General features: G+C 41.7%; 5 protein-coding genes across 8 annotated transcripts in view; 3 read left to right on the forward strand and 2 right to left on the reverse strand.

The window, feature by feature from the left end:
* Window positions 1-30: 30 nt before the first annotated feature.
* Window positions 31-2,832, reverse strand: LOC134101098 (sialate:O-sulfotransferase 2-like). Its single transcript, XM_062554668.1, has 7 exons — window positions 2,795-2,832; window positions 2,167-2,348; window positions 1,936-2,057; window positions 1,546-1,720; window positions 1,075-1,239; window positions 660-860; window positions 31-404 (listed from the first exon to the last, which is right to left on the reverse strand). The coding sequence occupies exons 1-7, from the start codon at window positions 2,830-2,832 to the stop codon at window positions 52-54; spliced, it is 1,236 nt and encodes a 411-aa protein (XP_062410652.1). The 3' UTR covers window positions 31-51.
* Window positions 2,833-4,432: 1,600 nt separating this feature from the next.
* rnf185 (ring finger protein 185) lies at window positions 4,433-7,797 on the forward strand. The gene is made up of 7 exons (XM_062554985.1): window positions 4,433-4,570; window positions 5,196-5,421; window positions 5,537-5,555; window positions 5,663-5,775; window positions 5,896-5,950; window positions 6,603-6,720; window positions 7,310-7,797. The coding sequence occupies exons 2-7, from the start codon at window positions 5,249-5,251 to the stop codon at window positions 7,405-7,407; spliced, it is 576 nt and encodes a 191-aa protein (XP_062410969.1). The 5' UTR covers window positions 4,433-4,570; window positions 5,196-5,248; the 3' UTR covers window positions 7,408-7,797.
* A 2,514-nt stretch (window positions 7,798-10,311) lies between these two features.
* pik3ip1 (phosphoinositide-3-kinase interacting protein 1) lies at window positions 10,312-16,804 on the reverse strand. Its single transcript, XM_062553645.1, has 6 exons — window positions 16,655-16,804; window positions 16,188-16,307; window positions 14,681-14,797; window positions 14,176-14,358; window positions 13,478-13,556; window positions 10,312-11,488 (listed from the first exon to the last, which is right to left on the reverse strand). The coding sequence occupies exons 1-6, from the start codon at window positions 16,716-16,718 to the stop codon at window positions 11,191-11,193; spliced, it is 861 nt and encodes a 286-aa protein (XP_062409629.1). The 5' UTR covers window positions 16,719-16,804; the 3' UTR covers window positions 10,312-11,190.
* Window positions 16,805-18,698: 1,894 nt separating this feature from the next.
* LOC134101250 (homeobox protein goosecoid-2) lies at window positions 18,699-19,907 on the forward strand. The gene is made up of 3 exons (XM_062554848.1): window positions 18,699-18,966; window positions 19,345-19,577; window positions 19,759-19,907. The coding sequence occupies exons 1-3, from the start codon at window positions 18,699-18,701 to the stop codon at window positions 19,849-19,851; spliced, it is 594 nt and encodes a 197-aa protein (XP_062410832.1). The 3' UTR covers window positions 19,852-19,907.
* Window positions 19,908-20,396: 489 nt separating this feature from the next.
* Window positions 20,397-25,609, forward strand: part of ythdc2 (YTH domain containing 2) — a 28,728-nt gene continuing 23,515 nt past the window's right edge. For all 4 annotated transcript variants that reach the window (XM_062553642.1, XM_062553644.1, XM_062553640.1 and 1 more), the window contains exons 1-7: window positions 20,397-20,536; window positions 21,290-21,451; window positions 21,767-21,857; window positions 22,125-22,324; window positions 22,755-22,957; window positions 24,024-24,190; window positions 25,168-25,270. In XM_062553642.1, the coding sequence (XP_062409626.1) occupies window positions 21,292-21,451; window positions 21,767-21,857; window positions 22,125-22,324; window positions 22,755-22,957; window positions 24,024-24,190; window positions 25,168-25,270 (924 nt within the window). In that variant the 5' untranslated portion in view covers window positions 20,397-20,536; window positions 21,290-21,291. The remainder of the gene's footprint in view (window positions 20,537-21,289; window positions 21,452-21,766; window positions 21,858-22,124; window positions 22,325-22,754; window positions 22,958-24,023; window positions 24,191-25,167; window positions 25,271-25,609) is intronic.

Genomic DNA, 25,609 nt, shown 5'->3' on the forward strand with positions numbered 1-25,609 from the left:
TTAAAACCACATATATTTCAAAGTGGTCTATGCTTGACTACCACTGTCCATTTACCTGAGGTGATACTCATTCGGCACCCCAGTAAAATTCTTCGCTCTGAGCGCGAGGTCCACTCTCTTGACAAGGTAATCAATGCTGGTTCGCATGTCTGCCGTGAATGGGTCATACTCCAGCCTGATCAAGCCCGAGCGCCTGAACGTGCCCTTTTTTTGGCTCTCTGTACAAAGCAGACGGTCCACAGACAGCGGCAGGCCCAGGAAGAGCACAAGGCCTTTCAGGTGAATAAACATGTCCCTCCTCAGCTCCTCATAATACACCACGTATAGTTGCTCGCTGTAGTTCAGCCAGGCTAAAGTGTGTGAGGCCCACAAGTCTGCATACACCTCCACAAACTTGGCCCATGCTGCATTCAGTTAGAGGGGGGAATACACAGCCATTACTACAATAACTGTAAAATTCCTCAGCATTACCTCATTTGTGAGAGCACAGAAGAGTGTATATGAAATGTTTTGTGTTGACATTACTATTATTCACACATTACTAATGTTGATATTACTTTTAATCATGAAAATGCTTTATACTACTTCTTACTGTTATGTATTTCAGCATTACATATATTTATATTTCAGAATGTTACAATAATGAGCATTTCTCTTACTTTCTCCTTTCCACAAAAGCATGGGTGCAAATCCAATATGGCCTCCATATTTGCGGTTGAACTCTGCCATAAGGGTTCTGTAGGGGTTTCGAATCAGGAGGATGCCTGAGTCGAATGCCTCGATCTCCTGTTTGCCCTTCTCGTGGGTCTTAATGCAGATAGTTCTCCCACTCTTCCAGTTATCCTTTTCTCCTTTAAATCCTGACAGGAAACATCAGTTCATTAGGAATGATTATAATCTTGACATAGTAAACATATTATGAAATATGTTTTATTTCAAATAACTTATTCCTTTTAATGAATAATAACTGATAACTGTCACCCCACAATCATACTGTACATCAATATGACCTGTGTCACTGTCTAGCAAAACCTTGCTGTGGGTTAATGGTAGAACACAACCATAACCTCTGACCTTTGTCATAGAGGGATCTGTCAAAATAGTAACTTCCAGTATAGAATCCTGTTGCAAGTTCGATGAGGTGACGCGCCCAGGTGTTTCCCGACCCAGGGAAGCTTGCCAAGGCCATAAGCTGCTTTGGTTGAGCAAAGAGGAAACTTATGTCTGTACAGCGATGGTCTAAAAAGGCACAAGATGGGACAAGGATTAGCAGTCATGTAAAAGTAACGTCTGCTGCTCGATTGGCAGCAGGTTGTCTTATTTTAGTCCTCCCTGCATGAACGCAAGCAGGTGGAGGAGCTGGAGGAGCTATATATAAACTGTTAAACTGGTGCCACCTATGGTAATTTTGCATTAAACCTGCAACTGTTGAATATTGTCCATTTAACATCTTACTTATTGAACGTCATCTGTACAACAAATTAAATAGCCAATAAGACAATTGCCATTTCTAAAGTGATGGGTATATATGTCATACCAGCTCACCTTGCACCTCAGTCTGATACACCACATTGTACATTTGTGTTCCACAGTTTTCATGTGGCTGTCCAGGGCAGTGATACAGGCACCTGTTTATGTTCTCCTGCACGTGCAGGGGAAAGTGTATGGTGGAAAACCCACAGAGGCACTGCTGGCCTGCCAGAACTGCCAGGGAAAGTTTCTGAAAAGTGAGTAATTAGAGGGTTTGCTTTTGCATTACCACTTGTTTTTACACAGAAAGTTACAGGGAGGGTTCATTTAATGACTCGAATGCAAGATGTGTTCAAATATTTCAGCTAAATATGTCAAGGTGTGGTTCTGTGAGAGCTGTGCCACATTTGATTCATATGAGAATAATTCAGGTATTGTAATATGGTATTAAACTAACTAACTTACCCTTTCAGTGCAGAAGTCTACACATTTTCCTACAGACATTGCAGGCATGAAGGCTATGAGTGGAAATGCCTTGGTTGAATTGTCTGGTGTCTTAAAGCAGCCTTTGAAAATTGTGTTTTTATCTAGTAGAGATGAAGAATAAAGAGATGGTTAACTATTCTAATTACTGAAGAACATAGTAGGCCTACGTAGGCTACTGTATTGGACAGATTTCATAAATGGCTCACTCACAGTTGTAAGGTGAATCTTGACTCAGTTCCAAATGGTAGATTGGCATTCTGTTGGTTTCTGTACAGGCACTTGCTGGATCTTCCCAGCAGCTGTAGCAGTTACCCTGTATAGTGTTTGGTGTCTGGATGGCATGGCCACAGTAGCACCCTCTACCATAGTCATGCCCAGCAAACGGGTAGCCCCTAAAAGATGAAAGGGTGAATTATTACAGTAATTTCCCGCATGTAAGCCGCATTGTGTATAAAGCCGCAGGACAGTGTTTTATGCAAGTTAAAAGACACAAAAAACATATTGATACCATATAAACTGTCCTCATGTATTGACCTCATAGCTGAAGAAATGTTGCAAAATCAATGTATAAGCCGCGGCTAATAGTCGGGAAATTACGGGGTATAGACAAAAACAGTGATATATTGATATCTTGTGACTTGCAAACATGCAATAATTTGGAAATGTTGCATTTATTTTTCAAATTCACACAGCAATACATAGACATTAAAAAGGAGAGTAGTCTTAAAAGCTGTCAGTTAATGAGTTCACTTTTTTTAGGCAGGGAGTCTAAATGTTCAGTGTTTTGTTTTAGTATCATATGAAATGTGGAGTGTGATATATTCCATCTTGTTTTTACCTCTCAGCACAGCTGGATTGGCATTGGATGACAGTCATCTTGCCATCATCCAAAAGATATGTATCCTGTAGGACTTGCTCTGATGAACTCCCTGTATAGCAACCTATGTACACAGCTGATGAGAAAACAGGTACATTTGCACTATACTGTGCATTTACAGATTGAAAGAGCACTGAAAAGAATGAATATTTCATATGAACAAAATCCAAAAACACCTTAACTCAACCATAACATAAAGTGTATCACAACTTTGGACAGACTAGTGTATAGTGTTATTCAAGTTATATGAAATGTAATATGCTCTGCTACCACTCTTTTTGACCCAGATTGCTGACCTGGACCTCTTGCAGTGTGAGAAAGAGGGAAGAACCAGGGAAATCCCAAATCTGGTGTAATGTCAGACATTATTACAGTGATTCCATCCATGGGCCCAAAACCATGGATGAGGGAAAATGTAAAAAAAAACCACTGTCCTACCATCATAGAAAAGAACATATTTCCATCCCCAGTTGGACAGCAACTTGACAAAGTATCCAACTGAAAGTAAGGTTACAAACACAAGAACCCCAAGAAGAAAAACAAATGAATGTCTTTTGACTAATGAAAACATGTTGTAAAAATGCTTAGACCCTGGCAGTGACTGTCCTCCAACTGCCTGCCTGATCGAGCGTCAACTGCATGGTATGAGGTCAGGCACTACACACCGACAGGTGAAAATAAGGGAGTGGTAATCTGGTGCTCGTCTTGACAAAAAAAAAAAAGATTACAGACTAAGCAGCTGCCATAGTCCAGACAAGAATCCCATTAATCAGTGCCTATCCGTTTTCTATAACTTGGCTATAAAGATGTTACTTAAAAACCCTTAGCATCCAAATGCATTATTTTAACCTACAATTTGTTAATTTCTGGGTCATCAACATTAGGCTACACAAATGCAGGACAGTAGCCTATGCTTAGGCTATATGGAGGTATGGGTAAGCTTTGTCAACTCTAGCTCAGCCTCACACGACCCATCCGTCCCGGACGCACCATGGGGTGTCTGAGCAGTAGACACTGATTTAGTTGAAGATTTAACATTTACTGAGTAGGCTATATTTGGTTTAGATTTGTTTTTGTTTCAAACTAGCCTACAGGACGAATCTTTTTCCATTTCCACAAAGTGGATAGGCAAGGTGGGAGACAATTATATGATAGCAGGATGCAATTGAATAGGCAGGCTATTTAAAGGATGTATAGGATCCCGACATTTCTAGAGCGTTTCACGACAACAAAATAATTCTTTCAAATATCCCTAAAGATAAAATAGTGGCTAGTCGCAAGCACCTAAGAAGACAGGCCTGACGTGACCTTCAAGTTCAACTTAGTGCCTAGCCTAACCAGTGGCAGACTTGCTCTCTGTGGCAACATGATGATCTACTGATGATGCTGAAAGAACGATGATATACACACGTTCTTTCAGCATTCACTTAAATTTGTTAAAATGCCTTTAAACCACTGAGTTGATACGTAGGTCAACGGTTTACCCTTGTCCTGAGTTTCTAAAAGTGCTCTTATTTTCTTCAAAGTATCCTGCCTGTGTGTATCACGCATCCTGTGTATTTGAATACGCAGCAGCACAACCAATCGTAGGACTTCGTCTGCATCTACGCGTCCTTTGCTCACTTCCGGGTAGTTTGTTGATGCAATCAGCTGAAAGTGCAACGTCTAGTATGTGTCTTCACATTGAGAAATGAATAAGATACGTATTTAACTCAAGCCGTCTATGAATCTAGAAAGGTAAGATTGTCCTTCACTTGTGTTGTACATATGTTTTGTCTTGATGCTTACGAGTGTTTTGATTAAACGATCCACGATGCATTAGTTAGCCTACCAGCCAGCTAGCAGCCTACTAAATAATGTAACGTTAATAGCCAGGTTTTAGGTTAACGTTACTGCCTTACGTTAAATTATTCGAAGTAGAGATCAGTTGTTAAGTCAGATCGAGGAGATTGCCAAGGCTCAAAGTCATCTAGGTTAGTGATTGCCGTTTTGGTCCTTTAAAGTAGCCTAAGTTCAGTAGCCTAAGGGTCGCGGAGTTGATGCAAAGAACTCCAATAAAGTTGTTGAGTCGGTCAGGGAAGGCCCCGCATTTAATTCTTAGCCGATTAGTTGGCATTGACGTCAAACTATACCTTGAAAATGTATTTCCCTTGGTACGATCACTAAGGGTCCTTGTTATGTTTGAGACTGAGCTGACAGATATGTCCTGCTTGCTGAGAATCTCCTAAGGCAGGTGAGGTTTTAGAAAAGCTGTTTTAGGTTTTAGAATTTGATCTCATCCACTGAAGGAGGCTGTGTTGCTACTGTTGGGTTTTTCTGTGTCATTGATTGTCCCTTGTTGACTGAAATTCTGTTCCATCAGTCTTATGTGTAATAATTCCTGATCCTGAGACTGGACCCTCAGCGGTAGTGAGAATGGCCAGCGCCGGGCCCCAAGCCTCTGGCTCTACAGGAGCTGACACCACCCCCAATCCCAGCTCTGGGAACTCATCGGGAGAAAGCAGTGGCCAAGACAGCACCTTTGAGTGCAACATCTGCCTGGACACATCAAAGGATGCTGTGATAAGTCTCTGTGGGCATCTTTTCTGGTAGGGATCTAATCTCTTCAAAAGCTATCATTTCATTTATTAATAGATCTATAAATATGATATTTACCAATTATTCCTAATTTATTTTACCTTCCACCATATCTCCACCATGAAGTTGGCCCTGCTTACATCAGGTATAAATGCATTCTTTCTTTTCTGCTTGACACCTAAATCACTATTTCCATACCTGTATTGTGTTTGTGAGAGACTCTTTTAATATAAATGTATTTTGCTATTATAGTGGTTGGAAACCAGACCAAACAGACAGGTATGCCCAGTTTGCAAGGCTGGCATCAGCCGTGACAAAGTCATCCCTCTATATGGAAGAGGTAGCACTGGACAACAGGATCCAAGGTAATTTACACACTATACCATTCAGGGTTATCTGTACCATACATGGTCCTTTGTCTAGAAAGAGAAGAATTTAGGCCAGTCAGTAATGCAAAATGTTTCTGTTTTTTTTCTTTTTTTTAGAGAAAGAACTCCTCCCCGACCACAGGGCCAACGTCCAGAGCCTGAGAACCGAGGGGTAAGCTCAGAACCGGCACATTTCCTACTGTTTTGCTGTGTTTGTTGCCTTAATGAGGACTCTAATGAGCTACCTAGAGAAGACCAATGCAACACTGCCCACCATATTGCAGTAGGCACCTGCTATCACACCCTACCTGATGAAACTATTACGTGGGGTTGAGGTGGCTGCTGTATACCTGCGAACCTGCATGTAATTCATTAACTTAAGTAGGGCTCCCACTGAGACTTATTAAATGTCCTCGGAGTGGAGGAAGGGGACCTGTTCCATAGAGTTCCCCAGGGAATGTCACCACCAAGCTCCAGTAGTTGCATCACATCCTGTTCACATATACAGGATGCAACTTACAGCAAATGGCAATTTGTCTTAAAAAGACAAAATTCATGTTTAGTTTTTTTTAGGGTTTTTTTGCATTTTAAAAGTATTACCAGGACAACTTGGGTTGACAATAGTTGACTTCACTGTGGCATGTTTTCTGTATTCTGTCATGGTGTGAATGTGAAAGTAATTATCAGACCAGTTTTGCACATCAGGCTGATTTTTACATTGCAATACATTTTCAACAATAATATAACAAAACATATTATTTTTATGGCTGGCTTTGAGATCGGGCAGTGATGTATAATATTTCAAATATTTTTACTCCTTACAGGGCTTTCAAGGTTTTGGTTTTGGTGATGGGGGTTTTCAGATGTCCTTTGGGATAGGAGCCTTTCCTTTTGGCATTTTTGCCACAGCGTTCAACATAAACGATGGCCGGCCTCCTCCAGGTATTTTCTTTCTCGTTTGTGCATATTTTACATCATAATGAGTTCTGAAAAGCTAAACATTATAGGGCATATTTGTGGAGGCAACACAGGAAATGACTGTTAGGATGGGAGAGTGTTGTGCTCAATTCGATCTCTAGGTGGAGGTGTGCAGTTCCTGTGGTGATGCCATGTTGCTCTTAAATGCATTCATGTGTACAGTACTTTGTTCTGGACTTGCAACCTGCTGCAATAGCGTCTGTACTTACTTTGGAAAACAATGTTGTCAGAAACACATTTTATGTGTTTGGTATGACCATATGGATCTTTATACACAAAATAGATACATTTGGTGCATACTTACAAAAATATAACAGTAACAGTGTATTGTTATCATCAAAAGTATTTTTGATGATGATGATGATGATGATTTTACTCATATCTATCTAATATTGTTTCATTAATTTCATGTAGTTTTCATTATTACTTGATTTTCTTATTGTTGCTTTTTGCTTTGTTTTTTGTATTTTAGAAGTACATGTGAACAAAAGCATGACGTAATGAAGAGTTGAATATTTTGGATGATTTCATTTTGTTTCTCCTTTTTCTCCAGCTGCCCCCGGCACCCCACAGCATATGGATGAGCAGTTCCTGTCCCGCCTCTTCCTGTTTGTGGCGCTGGTGATCATGTTCTGGCTACTCATCGCATGAAACGGATTAGACCGCAGACGATATTGACTTCAGGATATGTTCCTCTTCACCGAGGCCACTTGACGAATCAGATGGTTAAGAGATAAACACACACGGTTGTGTGTCCGATTATGTAAAAGCTATTTTGCAGTGTGGACATTCCCTCTTCGCTCTCCAATGATCTTGGTTCAGTTTTCAGGGGATGATTGTGCTTTTTGACACATTTCACATCTCCTTAATATGTGATTTCATGTGCAGTATGTGAGCCTCATATTTGCACGTAACTCATCTTTAAAGAAACCTGTCATTATTTAATTGTATGAATATAATACTGTGATCTTTTTTGACCATTTTTATTTTTACTAATGGTATAGTATTAATAAAACAAATTCTGGTCATTTTAAAAATGGATCATGTTCTCCAATTTCATTGGTAATCATAATTTGTAGCATCATATGCACAACCTGCATTGAACCTGTGCATAAATGAATGTGAATGCAGATAGTGCAGTCAAGGCTGCAGGGTCCTCTCTTGCCTTGGCAACATAGCACTTCCATCCTCATGCAACCTCACTGGCTGCTGGTCAAGTCGCGAATCTATACAATCCTCTCCACCTATAAATCCCGGTCTCCCCCCATCCTCTTGGACCTTGTCCATCCCTACACCCTGTCCTGGAATCTCCAGTCGATGCACAAGCGCTTACTCTCCAGAATGCGGACTAAAGCAGTCCGCATATTGCCGCAGACGTGAGTGCGCCAACACTTGCCCCTGGCACATCAGCACTGGAACAGACAAGCAACAGACACACATTTGACAAACAATGGATTTTATTGAGCGGCGCTGACAAAAAAAATAGAGCTGAATCATAATCGACATGGCGGCTGAGGCAAAGTTCAGCGCTGGTGTGTGGGCTCGTATTCAACACAACTGAATTTTAATGTAATCAAAGGCTGAAAGCGGAGTGCGCCACACTCATGTCACTGCCCATGTGCAGAGACCTCTACGGGGACAGAGTGTTCAGTGCTGTAGCACCCCTCTCTTTGGAAGGCACTCCTCTCAGATGTCCGCACTGCCCCTTCCCTGGGCATTTAAGATTCATCTGAATATGTACCGATTCACTAAGGCTTATGGTCTTTCAACACTACCTTTCCATTGTGTGAAATGTCCTTGGGTCACCCTGAAAGGCACAATACCAATTTGGCAAGCAGCCATACAATAAGCACTCAACTGCCAGCACAGGCCTCATCCTCTCTGGATTTATTTCCCTATACTGACTGGCGGACTATTCATACATTCTCTCTTACTCACTGTAAAGAAGTGAATGAATGAATGGATGAATGAATGAATGGATAGATAGAATGATGAAACAGAGTATGCTTTTCTATAGGAAAAGGGTCCCTTATGTTCACAAAGTCAATATTTGAGAACTACAAAGAAGCTTGCACTCAAAACAGTAAAAAATACAAGACGGCGCAGAGTAATTTTTTAATTATCTAGTCAAACCACACGCTGTTATGTTAAAGTGCTGTGCAAACGTTTCCTGTGATTATGCCTACGCCTAGGCCTTCGCATCACCACTAGGATTACTGTATAGCCAATCTAAAAGGCGCAGATTCATTCTTGCATAACTTTGCAAGTCAGTTTGACCAGGCAGGAGGTGAGTGACAATCATGGCTGAATCAAAAGCTGATGAACTCAGAGGCTTCTTTTCAATATATAGCCTGTCAAGCCTACACTGGCTTGTTTTTGTCCAATAACATAAAACTGGATGGTAAATTCTATCTACGTACCACCCAATCAGATTGCCAGTGTATTCTGTGCAACATCTCCATTAGTGGCAATTATGAGGGTCTTGATCTGTTTCTATGTAAAGTGCTTTGGAAGTTTCTACCTCCATAGCAATACATACTTGACACCATTAATTAACTCATTCAAAACTTGATCAAACAGCAGAAATACTTCCGGTGTCTCTCACTGGATGCCATTTACTGAACTAGTGATTGAACTCTCTGTCCCTTATATAATTGCTGTGTTGTGTTTGTGTCCGTATGTGTTTAGCTACCCCAATTCTGAGGCGAGGGTCTATTCAGGGCTTGGGAGTAGAAGGAACAGCTCGTCCTCATTACAGTCACGTCTGGTCCTTTCAGTGCTGCGCTTGACCTAGTCTTGTCGCGGTCCTTACTTTCCCACAGTAATCTGCGATGTGCAGCTTCTTCCTCAACAAAGGATGAAAACACTGTATTGGGATGTCCACATGGATGTGACATCCGCAGAGGTCTTTGCCACTTTGTCATACCTGTGGCACTGGTAGTGTGACTAAAACAGTAACAAGTGAAATGAAAGGTTCATAGTGGATCATGGGATTAACTCAAGAATTTTGTGCATTATACCCATTTTGCTTTTAGTATACGTCTGGGGCCGGAAACCTGCTAACTTGTTTGGTAACCTTGATAACTTGTTTTAGGATTTGATTTAAGAAAAAAAGCCATTACCGTTCCAAAGTCTGTTTTCCTACCCTAACTAAAGATAAGAAAAGTGTATTACTGAAGCATCCCCTCCCAAAATCTTAAACAGACTCTCCTAACTTTAGGATAACCATTAAGCTGTCCTATCTTCACCACATAATATTATACGAAACCGACCCCATTTGTCAGTGCAATCCCAACAGGTCTGACATGTACTGACATTAACAGTGTTTTCTTGACATTTTCATGGACAGGGCTGACAATAGGAGAGATTTCTTCTGCGAGTGAAACAGTAAACTTGAACTCAGTAAACTTAAAACCTTGTTTACGGAGCAGATTGGAGTGTGCATATCCACAGTTGAGGAGCGTAAAAACTGTACCAGCATAACAACTGTGGTGTGTGTATACAATCTACAGTCTAGAAAACACAGAAGGAAAACCAGCAAATGAGATCTGCTGTGAAGAGAAGACTCTCACCGCAGTATCATGAGTAATACTCGCACAAATAAAAAGGTCTAAGACACGACATTCAAAGAATGTTTTATATACACAATGCATTTCATGCTTGTTTTACATGTGCAGAACAATTCTGCTAAGATGGATGCAGGTAATGGCATAACACTTTGCAACACAACTAGCTATTGCTGCGTAAGGTGCTGAAACAAATAGTGTAAATCTCAACTGCTTGTGTGGAGTGTTGTTCATGTTTTGAGGGCCTTCCCTCGTTTAGCCGGAGGATAACGGAAGGCTTGGTTTGGGCAGTGAGAGCTATTTGAACAAAGACAAAAAAATTGTGACTACAATGAATCACAACTCCCAGTTGTTAAACTAAGAAAATCAACAAGTGCCGGTGACTTGAAAAAAAAGCTGCATTGCAAATTTAAGTCAATGATATTATGATTGCTTCTGGGAATCCCTTCTCAAAAAAGCAGAACAATAAAAAGCAACTGCATATGTATGTACCGGTTTTTAAATCCAGTGCTGTGATGCTTCTGATTATGTAAATCTTTGGTAGAGCTAGTCATCTTTCTTCAGTGTTTCTGAGTAGATCTTTTTTTGTAGATTTGCTGATTGCCACCTATATTTCTTGGTCCCCAGCTCCCCAAAACCTTCTTATCTCTCTTCAGTGTTATCACTTAAACATCAGTCCTGAAATAGAACACGTCGGTCCAATCTGGTCAGTGTTTGTATAGACAGCAAAAACAGCGGCACAAACAGGTAGGTTGCTCCACACTCCTAACGTCTCCAGGGAAGAGCCACAAAGGGAAGCGCTGCTTCTGAGTACGCCACTTTCCATTCCAGAGGAAAAGGTCAAGAGGTCACGGCTCGCACGCACGCGTCAGGCGCCAGAGGCGTCGGCCTCGTCCAGACCGTTAGAGACTCCTCCCCCGCCTGCGCCCATCTGCACCACCGCCTCTACCGATTTCTTCCTCTGTCCCCCTTCCGGGTCCTCTTCCTCTTCCATCCTCTCCTGCTCCGTCTCCTTTTCTAGAAGCTTCTCTTGGTGGTTGCCGGGCGAGCAGGCGTCGTCGTCGAGCTGGCAGGCCAGGTTGGAAAAGGCGGAGAGCGGGAGGTTGATGCGGTGCATCTCCTGCTCGTAGGCTCTCTGCTCCTGCTGCTGTTTCAGTTTTTGTCCCCTACAGGAAACACAAACACACGGACAAATTAGGTAAAAGAGATGCAAAGTGCATATTAGTGTGTGTGTGTGTGTGTGTGTGTGTGTGTGTGTGTGTTTGCGTGTGTGTGTGAGAGGGAGAGAGGAAGAGAGAGTGAGTGTGTAATAGAGTGAATGACAGGAAGACAGAAATATAAGAAAAAAGGGAATGCTAAAAGAAAGTGGAGAGGACAGACAAAAAGAGAGTAGAGAGAGAATAACAAAATTAAGGAGAAGGAGTGAGTGAGAGAGGGAGAGAAAACGAGTGCGAGTGAATGAGCCACTCACGGTAAAAGCTCTCCTTCATCTAGCTCTCTGTCTTTCATCTAGCTTATTTCCAGTCATTTGTGCTGAGTGCCCACTGTGAGCAGTGTGACGTAATGCAGCAGCTACACACGTATCAATCTTGTTTCAATAATATATGTCTCCGAGTTAATTTAATTTACAACATTTGATTCAATTAATTTAAAGCAACAGGAAATCAACAAAAACGGCCAGTTAGTCCTGTATATTTGTTCAGCTTTCTTCTGCTGTTTATGAAGCTTAGTACTCGCTGTGCCCTATGAGAGAACTATTTTTGACCAAGCTGAGTAAGATGTACATAAACAACACTGACATGTGGGGATGCACAGTATATACAAGCAAGTGACTGGTTATGCAAACATCACTCCCCATATGTATTTCAGCTATACATGAATGAATGAATGAATGAATGAATGAATGAATGAATGAATGAATGAACGAACCAATCAATCAATTAATCAATACTGAATGACTCAATACCAAATGAATCAATATCAACTAAATGTTCAAAAAATCACAATTACATACAGTATCTATCTATACACTACACCAATGAATTTTGCATTCGATAAAGAGCACACACACGCACACACACACACACACACACATAGAGAAACACATGGACATAAAAAACATTGCATCATAAATAACCAGATTGCAGGGCTATATATAGTTTTTCTATAATAGACTTATGAGGTGTAATCTAATAGCCCGATGACACTGAGCAGAGCTATGCAGAGCCTCAGAGGTTCCTGTGAGTCCCATCGGCCCTGCCCTGCCCTTCCTCTTGTCCACAACCACAATTGAGGAGGTTACGCAACAGCAGCACAAATCGTACCAGAGTTTTATAATCAATTGATTACTTTGGTCATCTGCAGTTCTACAGTCTTCATTTCAATGTTTAGTCCTTGAGCCAAACCCCCCTAATTTTGGTCAATCAGTACCACTGAAAGGGAATAAGTCACTCTCAAAGCAATTTGGTGAAAAGGTATACCACCATAAATATGTGATAGCATTGCATTTGGGGTAGCTTCTGGGTAGTTTAGCAATTTTCTCACCCTATTTAAGTCAATTACATGCCTATGCAGGCATATATTAAAGGTGAATAGGCTAAAAATCTTAAGCAATAGATATCCCCACACAACTTACTCAGCAATATATTACCTACTGAATTATGCCATAATTTGCATACATTTCAAGTACAGAAAACTAAACACTGGATTAAGTGAAGGTTTTTTTATATCAAAATACTATAATCATCCGTCAGCATGGTCACAACTCTGAACCAGATCTAAACTGCAATCGTACTTAAAAACACTAAAGTTTCCAGTTATACTTCTACATGCTGGAGGATGTAGAGGAGATTATTAATATGTGATAAACCGCTTCTTTTGTGACCTTATGATTTGCTTTTTCATCTAAGGTCTTAAAGGGTCACTATGCAGTTTTTCACAACCTTTTTGTATAATCCCAAGAGGCTCTAGGTCCCAGTGATTTTAGAGGTTTTGTTAGGTAGAGGTTACTAATTTTAGACAAAAACCTGTTACTCTGTTTAACCAGGGTAAGAGTGAGTGTGTGTGCGTGCGTGCGCGTGTGTGCGTGCATGTGTCTGTGTGTGTGCGTGTGTGAGGAGAGAGGGAGAAAGAGAGACACAGAGAGTACAACTTACTTCTTGTAAAAATAGCCCAGAATTATTCCCGTTCCAAGCATGATAATGATGAGCATCATCATGCCACCAAGAACATATCCTTTGGAGGACAACAGAAAAAAAAAGACACGTCAGACCATCACTACATATCTCCGTCCTGCTGATCTGAATCTGACCACCCAAACGGCTGGCTGGCTGGTATCCCAGTCAGTGACTCTTACTGAGGACACTGCTGCAGGACAGAATCACACACTGATATTCAGCAGTAATTTCACTCAAATATAGATGATAGCTTTTATGTGCATGAGGCTACTTTCATATGTATGTGCATAGAAATGTGTATGAATGTGTAAAGAAATATACAGTATGATGTAGTACGTATGCATCTGTATAATGTGTGTATGTACATAGTCAAATCATGTGATTTTTTCTTTCTTTTTTTTTACTCTCACTGATTTAACAACTAGATTGTGTCCATCTGTCGAGAAGAATCTGTAGCTGTGTTCATGAACCATTCTAGATGGGAGGAGAAATTAAATTTGCGGCATTAGCCACTGAGGCTATTGCAGCTGCGGTTTAAAATTAACCGGAGGGGGGGGGGGGGGAGACCCACGCAAGCGTGACCGGCGGCCACTCTGTCCTTCCCGCTGGGCGGCTACAGATCAGCAGCCGCTACCCCTTCTTGTGTGTGAAACGAGCCAAAATATGACCAAGGTTACCTAGAGGACCCAGGTCCTTTTTCTTCTTAGGCCCGACGCGAACCCTTCGGCTAATTCCCGGGTCAGGTTTCGCCGCAACGCTCTCCCGCTGGGACGGGCTGGCATCTGGCCCACCAACCTGCCCCTCGCCGGAGGATGGAGGTGGGTCCACATTCGTCTTTGCTGTAGCGGAGGCAGACTGGTCTGCAAAATAATCCATATACACACACACCATGCATGGATGTAGAGAATATTTTACCATACATGTCAATAATAAATACATTTGCCAATTTTTGTCTTGATTATCTGTATTCATGGTCTTTGCACCACCTGTCTATACTTTGTATATCAAACCGCACTATTCTGCTTTTTGCATTTCTGATTAGACGCAAACTGCATTTCGTTGTCTTTCTACTTGCACTCTGCACAATGACAATAAAGTTGAATCTAATCTAATCTGTTTTGTTTTTTTTAAAGAATTGTGCATTTTTCCGCATTTTCCTGTGCTGAAAGTACAGCAGCATACCTTGGCATAAGTCAACGTTGCAGTCTTGCTTTTGAATGGTATCGCCTCCAGCCAACACAAAGCACCAAGGTCTTGCTGAGGCGTCTGGATTTCGGCAGAAACTATGGTCCCAGAGCTCTGCAAGTCAGTCAAAACAACAAGCTCAGAACTACCACCACAGGGGCATGCTTCACAACACAGCTAGAACCACTCCTTCTATAAACAGACCACTTACAAAATCAAGCAGGACACAGTTTGGGCGTGTGTGTGAGTGTGTGTGTGTGTGTGTGTGTGTGTGTGTGTGTGTGTGTGTGTGTGTGTCTGTGCGTGTGTGCGTGCGTGCGCGTGCATGCACTAGTGTGTGTGTTTCTGTGCATGTTGTTTTCGGGTTTTGGCAGTCATCCCCTCCTGGGCACAACGTGAAGTGACCTCCTGACATGAACTACCTTGTTTGCAGACGCCCCATTCACTACTGCATGGCAACTGCTCACAGGGAAGTAACGCTGGGATGTGTATAGTGTTGACATTAGGCAGTGTACAGCGAAGCAAGCACTCAACCCCAGCACTTCACATCTCACTGGCACATTCTCAAGCCCACAACTCAACTGCACATTCTGAACTTCACCAAGAGGACCTTTATACAAGGCCTTCAATAGAAAGGGTTAGAGGACAGTTTAATTTATCAGTTTATGACAGAAAACGCACACACAAACACACACACACACACACACACACACACACACACACTCTAACATAATGACAGAAATGTCAGAATCAAAATTCCATCATGTTTCCATCATTCCACCAATTTCAATATTGTTTTTATATTTCAAGATTTTGTAGTGTAAAGTAACACTAAAATAACAGTAAACTGGCTGTTTCTTTCAATAACAGCAACTACTGATGACCTACTTGGAGTTCGTTCTAATGTGGAATGTTGCAACTCAAGCTAAACTAGCAGCAGTTGTGATGATGACTGTCAAAACATCACTGACATCAGGAAAATCATAGGTGACATCAGGAAAATCATAGAGGTTTAAATGTTAAAATCAACATGGTAGCCTACGACTTTCTGAGCTGCATCAAGTTCTTGCGTTGGACTGTTCAGATTAATTAGAAAATAAATCACTTGTTGGCCCACTGCTGGTACCTTAGAGGACCAAACCCATGTTCGTGATGCATATAGGCTGATTAAGGGTCCATTTAATAAGTAATGAGGTCATGATATGGACAGGCTGCTGCTGGCCTCAGCCCTTTCATGTGTATGGTGGGCGTAAGCTCGCTGCGAGGTTTTGCTTTTTGAACAAAAACAGATTCATTTTCATGTTAGTGCCCTACCCATCAAGTCGTTGTTTGTTGCGCGCACGCACACACAAAACCCAAACAAGGGCTTTTCTACCACACTTCCCGTGCGTCCCCGTACGACTGTATTACGCATTGTTTTTTTTAAGTTCGCATCAACAGTTAAAGAGCAACCGCGAAGTGGCAAATCTGTGCTTGAAGCAAGCAATAGCTGTAAACACCCTACCTGTATTGTTGGTGGTGTAAACAGCGGCATTAGAAACATTGAGCCAGTTGAGGCACTTTTCCCCGTTTGAGCTGATTGTCCGCTGCCCGTCGTACTGTCCACCGCGCACTCGTAAGCAATCTGTCAATAATGAACGCACACAATCAAAAACAAATTAAGCTATTTACCAATATAGCGTTTTAGAGGAATTTCTGTGAAATGCATTGTGAAATCTAGGCTAAGTCATGTAGAACCAACAAACAATAGGCTGTCGACGAAGTAATTAGCTGACTAACACTTTACAGAATACACATATTTGAGCCATGATGAGAAATGTTAGCTAATGTATTTATATAAATACTCTAAACTTTAAAATAGGGTTGCTGCAGAGGGAGTAAACAGATCGACATGACAGTCAGTCAGTTAGCCTGCCTCCTCCGCTCATTCCGTCGTCAAAATATTATTTCGAGTCACGAGAAATTACTTACCGGGAATAACCGATCCTGTGGTCAAATATACGACAGCCAACAACACATATCCTTGAAAAAGCATGTTAACATCTACGAAAATATAAATACTCTACGGCGTAAACCAAATGGCACTTGTGATGTGTTGATACAGAGCATGTGGCTCTAACGCGGGACAGCTGTAACTGGAGACGGATCTTGTAATAGGCTTCTAGACCCAAGGTCCTAAAGAAACCTTTTTCTCCGTCCTTTAACCTGACTCCCATTGTTTTGGCTGTGGCAGGTTGTTTTTGTTCGTTTCACTCCTTGAAAAGTCGGTAATTGATAAATGAAACATATTATATTATATTGTTACCTGTGTCATCTGTGTTATGTAACAGGCTTATCCTCAGCTATATTCTGTCAAAACGATTAGGCTATTAGGGTTCTCAATCCCGTACAAAACGATCAGTTATTCTTCCAAACTTGCATGAATATTTAGCTTCCCTGCATAGTTATCGTAATAAACAATAATTTCATGAGGCACAGAGCATAAAATATCACTGAATAATATGTCAAATAAAGGCTCATTGTATAGGCACACTTGGAGGCTCTCATGTAGGCCTACATTGTTTAATACAATCAGATATAATAATATAATCAGATTTTTTCCCCCCAAGTCTGGAGCCACAATAGTTTTCATTTATGTTCTTCTGAAAAGGTATCCCTAAGATGATAATACTAAGTCCCTGTATTGTACTTAATGCTACTTTCAAACCACATGAACATGATAAGATGTTTCCTTTTGAAAAATCACAAAGGCTCGTGATACCCATCTTCACCACACTAAAAACTATACTTCAGCAATCTGCTAGCCATTAAGCAGCAGTGAAAGAAATAAGGTGGTGTTTATTGTTATCTGTTTTCAAGACTCCTTATCTCTGGGGCTTAAGACAGATTTTGAAAATCCATTAATTCCTTGGTAAGAGGAAAGTGCAATCCTCTACATGAAATCAAAGGATTTGTCAGAAAATAAATACAACATGTAATAGCTTTACCTAGAAGTGAGAGAAGTGGGCCTGCATAACTGCATCTTTGTGATAAGGCATGGAAGGATCTTCAGGAATGGCACATCTGGAAGACTGTGAAGTGGCCTACTCCTCTGTGTGTAACTCAATAAAACTGCCACACAGATGTTGCAGATATACAATTAACATTGTAATAGCTTCATCAGTTCAATGGCATTAGAAGTCATAATACAAAAATAAGAAGTTCCATTCAATGAATCTTGTGGATTAAAAAAAGCCCATAAGAAATGGTGGGGGAAGATTTCTGTGCAGATAGCAACAGTCAAACAAGAGCAGTAACAAACAGACAGGCTTCTCTGGTTTCCTCCTTTGGTGGTTTATCTAATGGAACAAACAATCTATGTTTACAGATGGCAGAAGTGTTTATAAAAAAAAGCCCTCAAAAGCTCTGTAGCATTTGCCTGCTTTAGTCTCAACATCTACATAACATTGTCTTGCACAGGGAACACAACATAAGTTTGTATGGTAACTGAAGAAATGGAGTGTCTAACAAATCATAAATCATAGGTAGGCGAGGTGATTTTGCAGCCAACATTGGTTAAATCGCAAACTAAACCCTAATCCTTGTGGGGCCTCACCTCCCAGGCATCTCTAAATCCATGTCTAATCTAATGCCAGGCAATCTACCATTTTTGTCCCCAAAGACCACAACAATAAGGATTTTAGAAGCTTGGTCTCCGTCATTTAATACAGAGAAATCTGATCTCTTTTTGGTGAAGGCGAGATTAGCTGAATCTTTCATTCACCAGTCGCCTTACAAACTGGCCAGATTAACCAGGATTTTAGCCTCCACCACTTTATTTTTTTCACCTCCCTGTTGTAGCCCAGGGGGATTACAGTTTGACTTTTTCTCTTTCAGAGAGTAAAAGCAGTAGCTTGGACCAGACACCGGGTAGAGAGGGTGAAGGACTGGCACACTTTAAAACACTCGAATCTCAACTCTTGACAGTAAATAGTTCCATCCAGCAGTTGGAAGGAAGAGAGGCTGCGGCTGGATCATGGACGTGGCTGTCCGCTCGAGCAGGAGGAAGCTGACGTTCACCATCGACAGCATTCTGAGCGGAGGAGGGCCCGAGAGAGGGAAGAGGACCGACATTTCCACTACAACGGCAGTCCCTCATCTCTCAGAGGCAAACAAAGGGGACGTAGGAGCAGGGGCTGCCTCAACAGTGACCCATGCGGACGCTCTTCAACCCACGTGCATCTGCTGCTTGTGCTGCTGCCAGTGTGGGGAGATGCTGCACACAGACTGCGTCCCAGAAACATGTGAGAGCCAAACTTTTTCTCAACAACAATTTCTTTTTTTTTCTGTCTGCATCTTTAATCTTTAAGCATGCAGAGGGCGTGGCTTTGCACAGAAGGTTTGTGAGATAGTATGGTAACAGTATAATAACAGTGTATTTATCTGACTGCATGCTTGCTTTTGTAATTACAGTTTATTACCCTTGTGACTTTCACCACTGCATGAATAGAAATCTAACTTGAAACAGACATCTTAGTGTATCTGTCACATTCATAAAGCCATGAAATGATCTATTGATTTGTATATAGTTTCAGATCCTCCACAAGCCTGCTTTATTTGTTTAGCTACCCTATAAACATTCCTGCATTTACACTTACTCTGTGGATCATGCTGTGTTCCAGCTTGCCCGTTCTCCTGGGTCAAACAGTGGTATGCTGAGACACATGTAGCAGAAGAGGGTTCTGAGGCGCTGCATTTTGGGCAGGTTCAGAGACGCATGCGGCGGCACCGCACGATCTTCACCGAGGAGCAGCTTGATGCCCTTGAGGAGCTGTTTCTGCAAAACCAGTACCCTGACATTAACACGCGTGAACAACTGGCTCAACGCACTCACCTGCGTGAGGAAAGGGTGGAGGTAAGCTTCTCAGCATCCATACAATGATAAGTTTTCAATTGTCAATCCTACACAGTGAAAATGCCAAAATGTATCAATGTTAAAGAAAATAAGAAGCATATGCATATGAATTGTACACAATTGTATTTTCTTACCCCCCACCTCTTGATATTAGTGACTAAGTGCTAATGATATTACACAGGTATGGTTTAAGAACCGAAGAGCGAAGTGGAGAAGGCAGAGAAGACACTCATTTGGCCTGCAAGACCCAGCACACTGGAGATCTGACCTCTAGCCTGCAAAAAAAAAAAAAGAAAATGAAAAAAAAAAAAACATTAAAATGGCATTCATGTTTGCATTTCCTGATCATTTGGTCTTGTTTTTACTCTAACTCACACAGTGATGGAAAAAAAAAGAAAGCCTAGCTGTTTGTTTACATGAATGATCTTTGTAGTAGGCCTAGCCTGTTCATGATTGATTATATGAAACATTATGGTGAACACATATCAATGTCAAGCAAAGCATCACTCCAAGTGTAACAGTGGGGTCCATCCCCTAGGCCTAGTGTTACAGCTGCATTGTAGGCCTAATGCTCAGCATTTTTACACCCATCAACATATTGTGTGGTAAATTCACAGTTCAATTAAATAAAACATATTAAAATGAGTTTAACATAATATTGCTAGACATCTTCGCCTATGTGTTCCGGAGATAGATGTTATGATATTACAGGAGAAACCCAATGCCATGCCTGAACAGAATCTCATTTCATTTTCATTTCGTAGGAATTGATACATGTTCCAAATTCTTGCGCACTGCACTGTCACTCTGCCTGACCGATTGGCCGGTGTTTTTACGCTTCCACTGAAACTCCAACCGGTCTGTTGTTTTGGGTGAGCGTGAGGGGACAAACCTGAACATTCATCTTAATACTTGGACTGCTGGACTAACGTTAAGTCCAGCCGAAGATACAAGTGAATGTGAGTTAGAGACTACAGTGCATGGTTTGCCTTGCAGTAAGCTATCTTGTTGGCTAAAACAGCTAGTTTGTGCTAGCAAGTGAGTTAGCTTGTAAGCCGAATTCTCACTGTCCAAAGCTGTTAGCTGACTAGCTAGCTAACAGTTAGCGGTTTAGTTTCACTGAATTTCATCAGCTGTAAGTTAACGTTACCTCACTGTTAACTTATCTTAATCGCATAACGTTAGCCTTTTCCAGCACTAAATTAACTGAGAAAAGTTATTGTCGCCAGCGAACAGACATTTCTGTCAGACATAGCACTACGTACCAGCCACTTTCTTGGTCAGTTTTAGTGTCAAGATGTCATGAACGGTAGTCTTTCTAGTTATCCTAGCATGTTTAACTTACATAATGTTGACCAGCTATCTAATAGTGTCTGACAAGATTATTTCCCATAACCTGACTGTCTGTAGGTAATTAAATGTAATTCTGGACTCTCTCAATTGCAAACCTTGGCATCAGTCAAGAGAAGAAAGAGAAGTCTGTTACTGAAAGCAGACACAATTAGATAACTTATATGTCCAGTAACCTAAGGTGGCTAACTAAAATAAATAATAATGTAACATAGCTAACTTAGTTGGCACGTATGCCACCGCCTCTTAGCTAACGTTAGTCAACAAACATCAATGTGATGTTCATGCAGGTGTCTTAGCTACATATGTCTACTTAGTTATTCCATTCGTGTTAATGTAACGTTAACCTTATGATTTCACAGTCATGTCACGACCAAACACTACCTCCTCAAAAACGGCCATGTCCCACCACAGACAGTCGGGCTCTTCCAGGGGGAAAGGACTGAAAGATATCCGCATCGATGAAGAAGTTAAAATTGCGGTGCATATTTCTCTGGAGCGATTTCAGTACGGGGACCAAAAAGGTATGTACTATGTGTGTGTAGTCCTTATCCATTGCCTAATGATGATTTTCTCACCTTGTTCGTTTGTTAATCATTTGTTGTTTTCCTTGATCTGATACATTCATTCACTCATACTCTCACACGCACAGACAGACAGACAGATAGACACACAGACAGACACATTTCTGGCCTGAGTCATCCCATCTCTATTTTTCAATTACAGGTGGGAATAGTGACTATCCCTGTATCACCTTTCCACTGACTAAAGCTTAGCAACTTTACTTACTGTTCAGGGATGTTCTTAAAAAAAAAAAAAAAAACCCTTCTCATCCACAGAAATGGAGTTTCCTTCCTCCTTGACCAGCACTGAGAGGGCATTCATACATCGCTTCGCCCAGTCACTGGGATATATTTCAAAAAGCCGTGGGTATGTGTCAAAAAAGCTTATCTCACTTGCTGTGCGAAAAGGATTCAGCAATGACTCACATTTATTCATCTTATTTTTTCCCTTTTGAGTCACGATAATTGTGTCTACCGTATCAACTGGATCATCCAATACCAGAATACCCAATGACAATGCTCAATAATGACTACAGTGTTCTATTGATAATAATAATAATAATAATAATAATAATAATGTTTATTTATAGAGCACCTTTCTAAACATAGTTACAAAGTGCTTAATGTTTTACAGGAAGGGGTCAAACAGGTTCCTTACAATAAGGAAGAAGGACGGCTCTGAATCCGCTCAGTCCATCATGACCTTCAGTCTCAGTCCCTGCTCCAAACAGGTGGTCCGGAACCTTCTCCAGAGGTTTCCCATGACAAACAAAGAGATCACAGACCTGCTGCCGCGTACTGAACGAGGGCTGTCTGTTGCTTTGGAAGCTGGTGGTGAGTTATTGTCTTGTCAGTTTAAAGTACGTTTAATGCATCACTACTGCCAGTTTTGCTTGAAAACAAGAATGCCTAAAATCTTGGAAAGAAAATGGAAAATGTGGGATTAGATTTTTCACTGTGGCCTATAAATGTGTGGTTGTGGTCTGTGGTCTCTAGAAATAGTTCATCATAATGTCTCTGCCTTAATTGAATAACTCAGAGGTTGCTTTAGCTTGCAGAAGAATGTTACAGACACTCCTTCAGTTTTAGTGGTTGATTGGCTGCATAAATAACACACATTTTTACTAGACATTTCTACTAGACATCAGCTCCTCTGATAGTCGTGAGGGAAAATTCATGTTGATATTTGTTGAAAACCTGCACTGTCATAGCTCATCGGTTGACATACTTATGATTTCCATACTCATTTCCTGTATACAATCAGATAATGGTCGGGACAAGAACAGGACGAGCGGGCGGTTAAACAACGGCATCCCTCAGGTGCCCCCCAGGAGAGGGCAGTCAGAGTTGGACCACTTTCGTCGCTCCTTGCCCGTGTACGAGCGGCAGGAGGAGATCGTGAAGATCATCAAGGATAACCGCGTAATTCTGGTTTTGGGCGAGACCGGCTCTGGCAAGACTACTCAGGTGAGGGAGCTGGGTTCCACAGCCTGCTGACTAAGACCTTTTGTGGTGACTTTTCAGATTTCATATTTAGTTGGAAAAAAAGTCATGAACTTTGGCAAAAAGTTGTTTTCTGTATCACTAATGTTCTCATGCACTGTGTCTGAATTCAGGTATGGACCAGGTTGTTTAAGATCATATGACATAGATTATGATTCTCATCTGAAATAAATCAAAAACATAAAATACTCACTCTAAATAGCAGTATAAATAGTAGTTCATACTATGACAAGATTCACTTATTACCAAAGGGATGAAACAGCCTCCCAGAGATGGCACACCTCCATTCCTGTACCTTCACCACGGTTGAATAGCAGATCATAGAATAGAATAGAGCTGCAGTAGGCTGGGTAAACCCGGCCTGATCTGCCGGCGATTTGGATTTCGCCCTGCAGCTCAGGCTGGACACTTGCACATCTGTCTCTCCTGCTTCCTGTCCACATCCTCTGGGTCCAATCACAAACTAGCTTATCCAAAAGGTGCACCCGGATCGTTGGTCTGATTGGTTGAAGAACTATCCAAAAGCATACAGAGTCATTTGAACTATGCCCATTGATCATGCCTCTTGTGCAGTAGAAATAAAGCGCAGATTCCCCAGACTAATGCTCAATCTCAAAAGATTGATCTTAGTATGGTGATAGCCAGGCAAGAGCTGCAGCTCAAGACATAAAATATTTAGAGGTAACTCAGCTAGTGCTCTCCTAATAAAGCACCCCAGGGGCCATATACACTACTCACAGAAAGTCAGAGATATTCGGCCTTCTAATGTGAACTTTTTGAATGCGCATGTCCAACAGTTCAATGTTTCGGCACTTTGTATACCAAAACATTACATTTCACCCGTAAGCCAGATATCCCAAACATTTTGTGAGTAGTGTGAGTAGTGTGTGCCTGTTGGGTTTTATCTGTGGGTAAATCTTCAAGTGGACCGACTGACACCTCTGGTGTTCCTCAAGGTCGAGGAGGGTAATTCAGTATTCCTGATGCAAATTTCTCCCTGACTCAGAGTGTCTCCCTTTTTGTTCCCCAGATTCCCCAGTTCCTACTGGACGACTGCAACCGTAACGGGATCCCCTGCCGCATCTTCTGCACTCAGCCTCGGCGCTTGGCGGCCATCGCTGTGGCAGAGAGGGTCGCCGCAGAACGCGGAGAGAGTATCGGCCAGACCATCGGCTACCAGATTCGCCTGGAGAGCAGGTGTGTTTGTGTGTGTGTGTGCGCACAAGTATGTGGATATATGTGTATGTGGATATATGTGCAAGGCAGTGCAGTGCAAGTATTTCTGTGTGTGTGTGTGTGTGTGTGTGTGTGTGTGTGTGTGTGTGTGTGTGTGTGTGTGTGTGTGTGTGTGTGTGTGTGTGTGTGTGTGTGTGTGTGTGTGTGTGTGTGTGTGTGTGTGTGTGTGTGAGCGAGAGAAAAGATGGATGGCAGTGTCCAGTGTGAACAAAAAATAATTGAAGTGAAGAGGGAGGTCAGTGGGAAAAACTGATTGAAGGTTGTGACAGAGATGGAACTCTAATCTGATCTGAGAGAGAGAGAGAGAGAGAGAGAGAGAGAGAGAGAAAAGAGTTGGCGTTAATTAGTTAATATTTTATCTCCACTAACAATGGCTGTGTAAATGATGTAGGCCGAAATGCTAACAGACAGCCAGGCTGCCGATGCTGGCTAAAAGCCCTGCCACCTGTTCACGCTGTTTATTTTGCTATCGAGGCTCCCAACACGACCTGCAGTCCATATGCTGAAATACAGCAACTATGGCGTCTTGCTGCAGGCTTTTGGTCCTCACAAAGTGCATTCCAGCTCACTCCTAAACCGTAATGAGGTGTCACTGACGTGAGTTATTGCTGTCTTGTGAAGAGGCCCTACTCAGTGGCCAGTAGCACAGTATTTCTTTGACTGTGCACTGTTGCCGTTGTCTTGTTGTCTAGCAGAACAACTGACTGTCATCACAATAAAACACAGATAGAGCGCCCTTTATCTCTGGGACTCTCCCTCCGGTAGCTCAGTTGACCCTAGCATGTCAATTAAGCAATTTGGTCCGAATATCAGGTACTTGAGGGGAACTAATGAACGGTGCTCTCACCACTTTAAATGACATGGCTTGATTAGGGCCGATGTTATTGAGTGACTGAATGTCATTTTAAATGTTATTCACTTGCTTTGCTTATTCGCAGAGTTTCTCCCAAGACTCTACTGACGTTCTGCACCAGTGGGGTCCTGTTACGAACTCTGATGGCAGGGGATGCTACCCTCTCAACAGTCACACATGTCATAGTGGTCAGTGCCTCTACTCTCTCTGTGCCTCTTATAGTGATGCCCTACTGTGAAAATATATAGCTCTTATGAGGATGTTATAAATAATTGAGTGTTGTTTTCGTAGGGTAACTAGGGTTCACTACACTGACTTCCTGTGTGATAATTACCATTTATATACATTGTAACATTTATCTTTTCTGCTTTTTTGCACTTTTGGTTAGACACAAACTGCATTATGTTGTCTTTGCACTTGTGCCCTGCACAATGATAAAGTTGAATCTAATCTAATCTAATTTTTTATGCATGCAGTTAGCACATTACAATGGTGGGTGTGGTCTTAACTAATACTCTGTGGATGCA

This window comes from Sardina pilchardus, chromosome 14 (assembly GCF_963854185.1).
Source record: "Sardina pilchardus chromosome 14, fSarPil1.1, whole genome shotgun sequence".
NCBI lineage: Eukaryota > Metazoa > Chordata > Actinopteri > Clupeiformes > Clupeidae > Sardina > Sardina pilchardus.

What these genes read in the sequence shown, in the direction of transcription:
- LOC134101098 (XM_062554668.1), bottom strand. Translation starts at nt 2,832, where the DNA reads ATGACTGTCATCCAATGCCAATCCAGCTGTGCTGAGAG. An exon ending in TCAAGATTCACCTTACAACT is followed by an intron (nt 2,058 to 2,166) that starts GTGAGTGAGCCA and finishes CATCTCTACTAG; the next exon opens with ATAAAAACACAATTTTCAAA. An exon ending in TAGACTTCTGCACTGAAAGG is followed by an intron (nt 1,721 to 1,935) that starts GTAAGTTAGTTA and finishes CTCACTTTTCAG; the next exon opens with AAACTTTCCCTGGCAGTTCT.
- rnf185 (XM_062554985.1), top strand. Translation starts at nt 5,249, where the DNA reads ATGGCCAGCGCCGGGCCCCAAGCCTCTGGCTCTACAGGAGCTGACACC. An exon ending in ACTGGACAACAGGATCCAAG is followed by an intron (nt 5,776 to 5,895) that starts GTAATTTACACA and finishes TCTTTTTTTTAG; the next exon opens with AGAAAGAACTCCTCCCCGAC. An exon ending in CAGAGCCTGAGAACCGAGGG is followed by an intron (nt 5,951 to 6,602) that starts GTAAGCTCAGAA and finishes TACTCCTTACAG; the next exon opens with GGCTTTCAAGGTTTTGGTTT.
- pik3ip1 (XM_062553645.1), bottom strand. Translation starts at nt 16,718, where the DNA reads ATGCTTTTTCAAGGATATGTGTTGTTGGCTGTCGTATATTTGACCACA. An exon ending in CACAGGATCGGTTATTCCCG is followed by an intron (nt 16,308 to 16,654) that starts GTAAGTAATTTC and finishes CATTATTGACAG; the next exon opens with ATTGCTTACGAGTGCGCGGT. An exon ending in CAACGTTGACTTATGCCAAG is followed by an intron (nt 14,359 to 14,680) that starts GTATGCTGCTGT and finishes ATTATTTTGCAG; the next exon opens with ACCAGTCTGCCTCCGCTACA.
- LOC134101250 (XM_062554848.1), top strand. Translation starts at nt 18,699, where the DNA reads ATGGACGTGGCTGTCCGCTCGAGCAGGAGGAAGCTGACGTTCACCATC. An exon ending in AGACTGCGTCCCAGAAACAT is followed by an intron (nt 18,967 to 19,344) that starts GTGAGAGCCAAA and finishes GCTGTGTTCCAG; the next exon opens with CTTGCCCGTTCTCCTGGGTC. An exon ending in TGCGTGAGGAAAGGGTGGAG is followed by an intron (nt 19,578 to 19,758) that starts GTAAGCTTCTCA and finishes GATATTACACAG; the next exon opens with GTATGGTTTAAGAACCGAAG.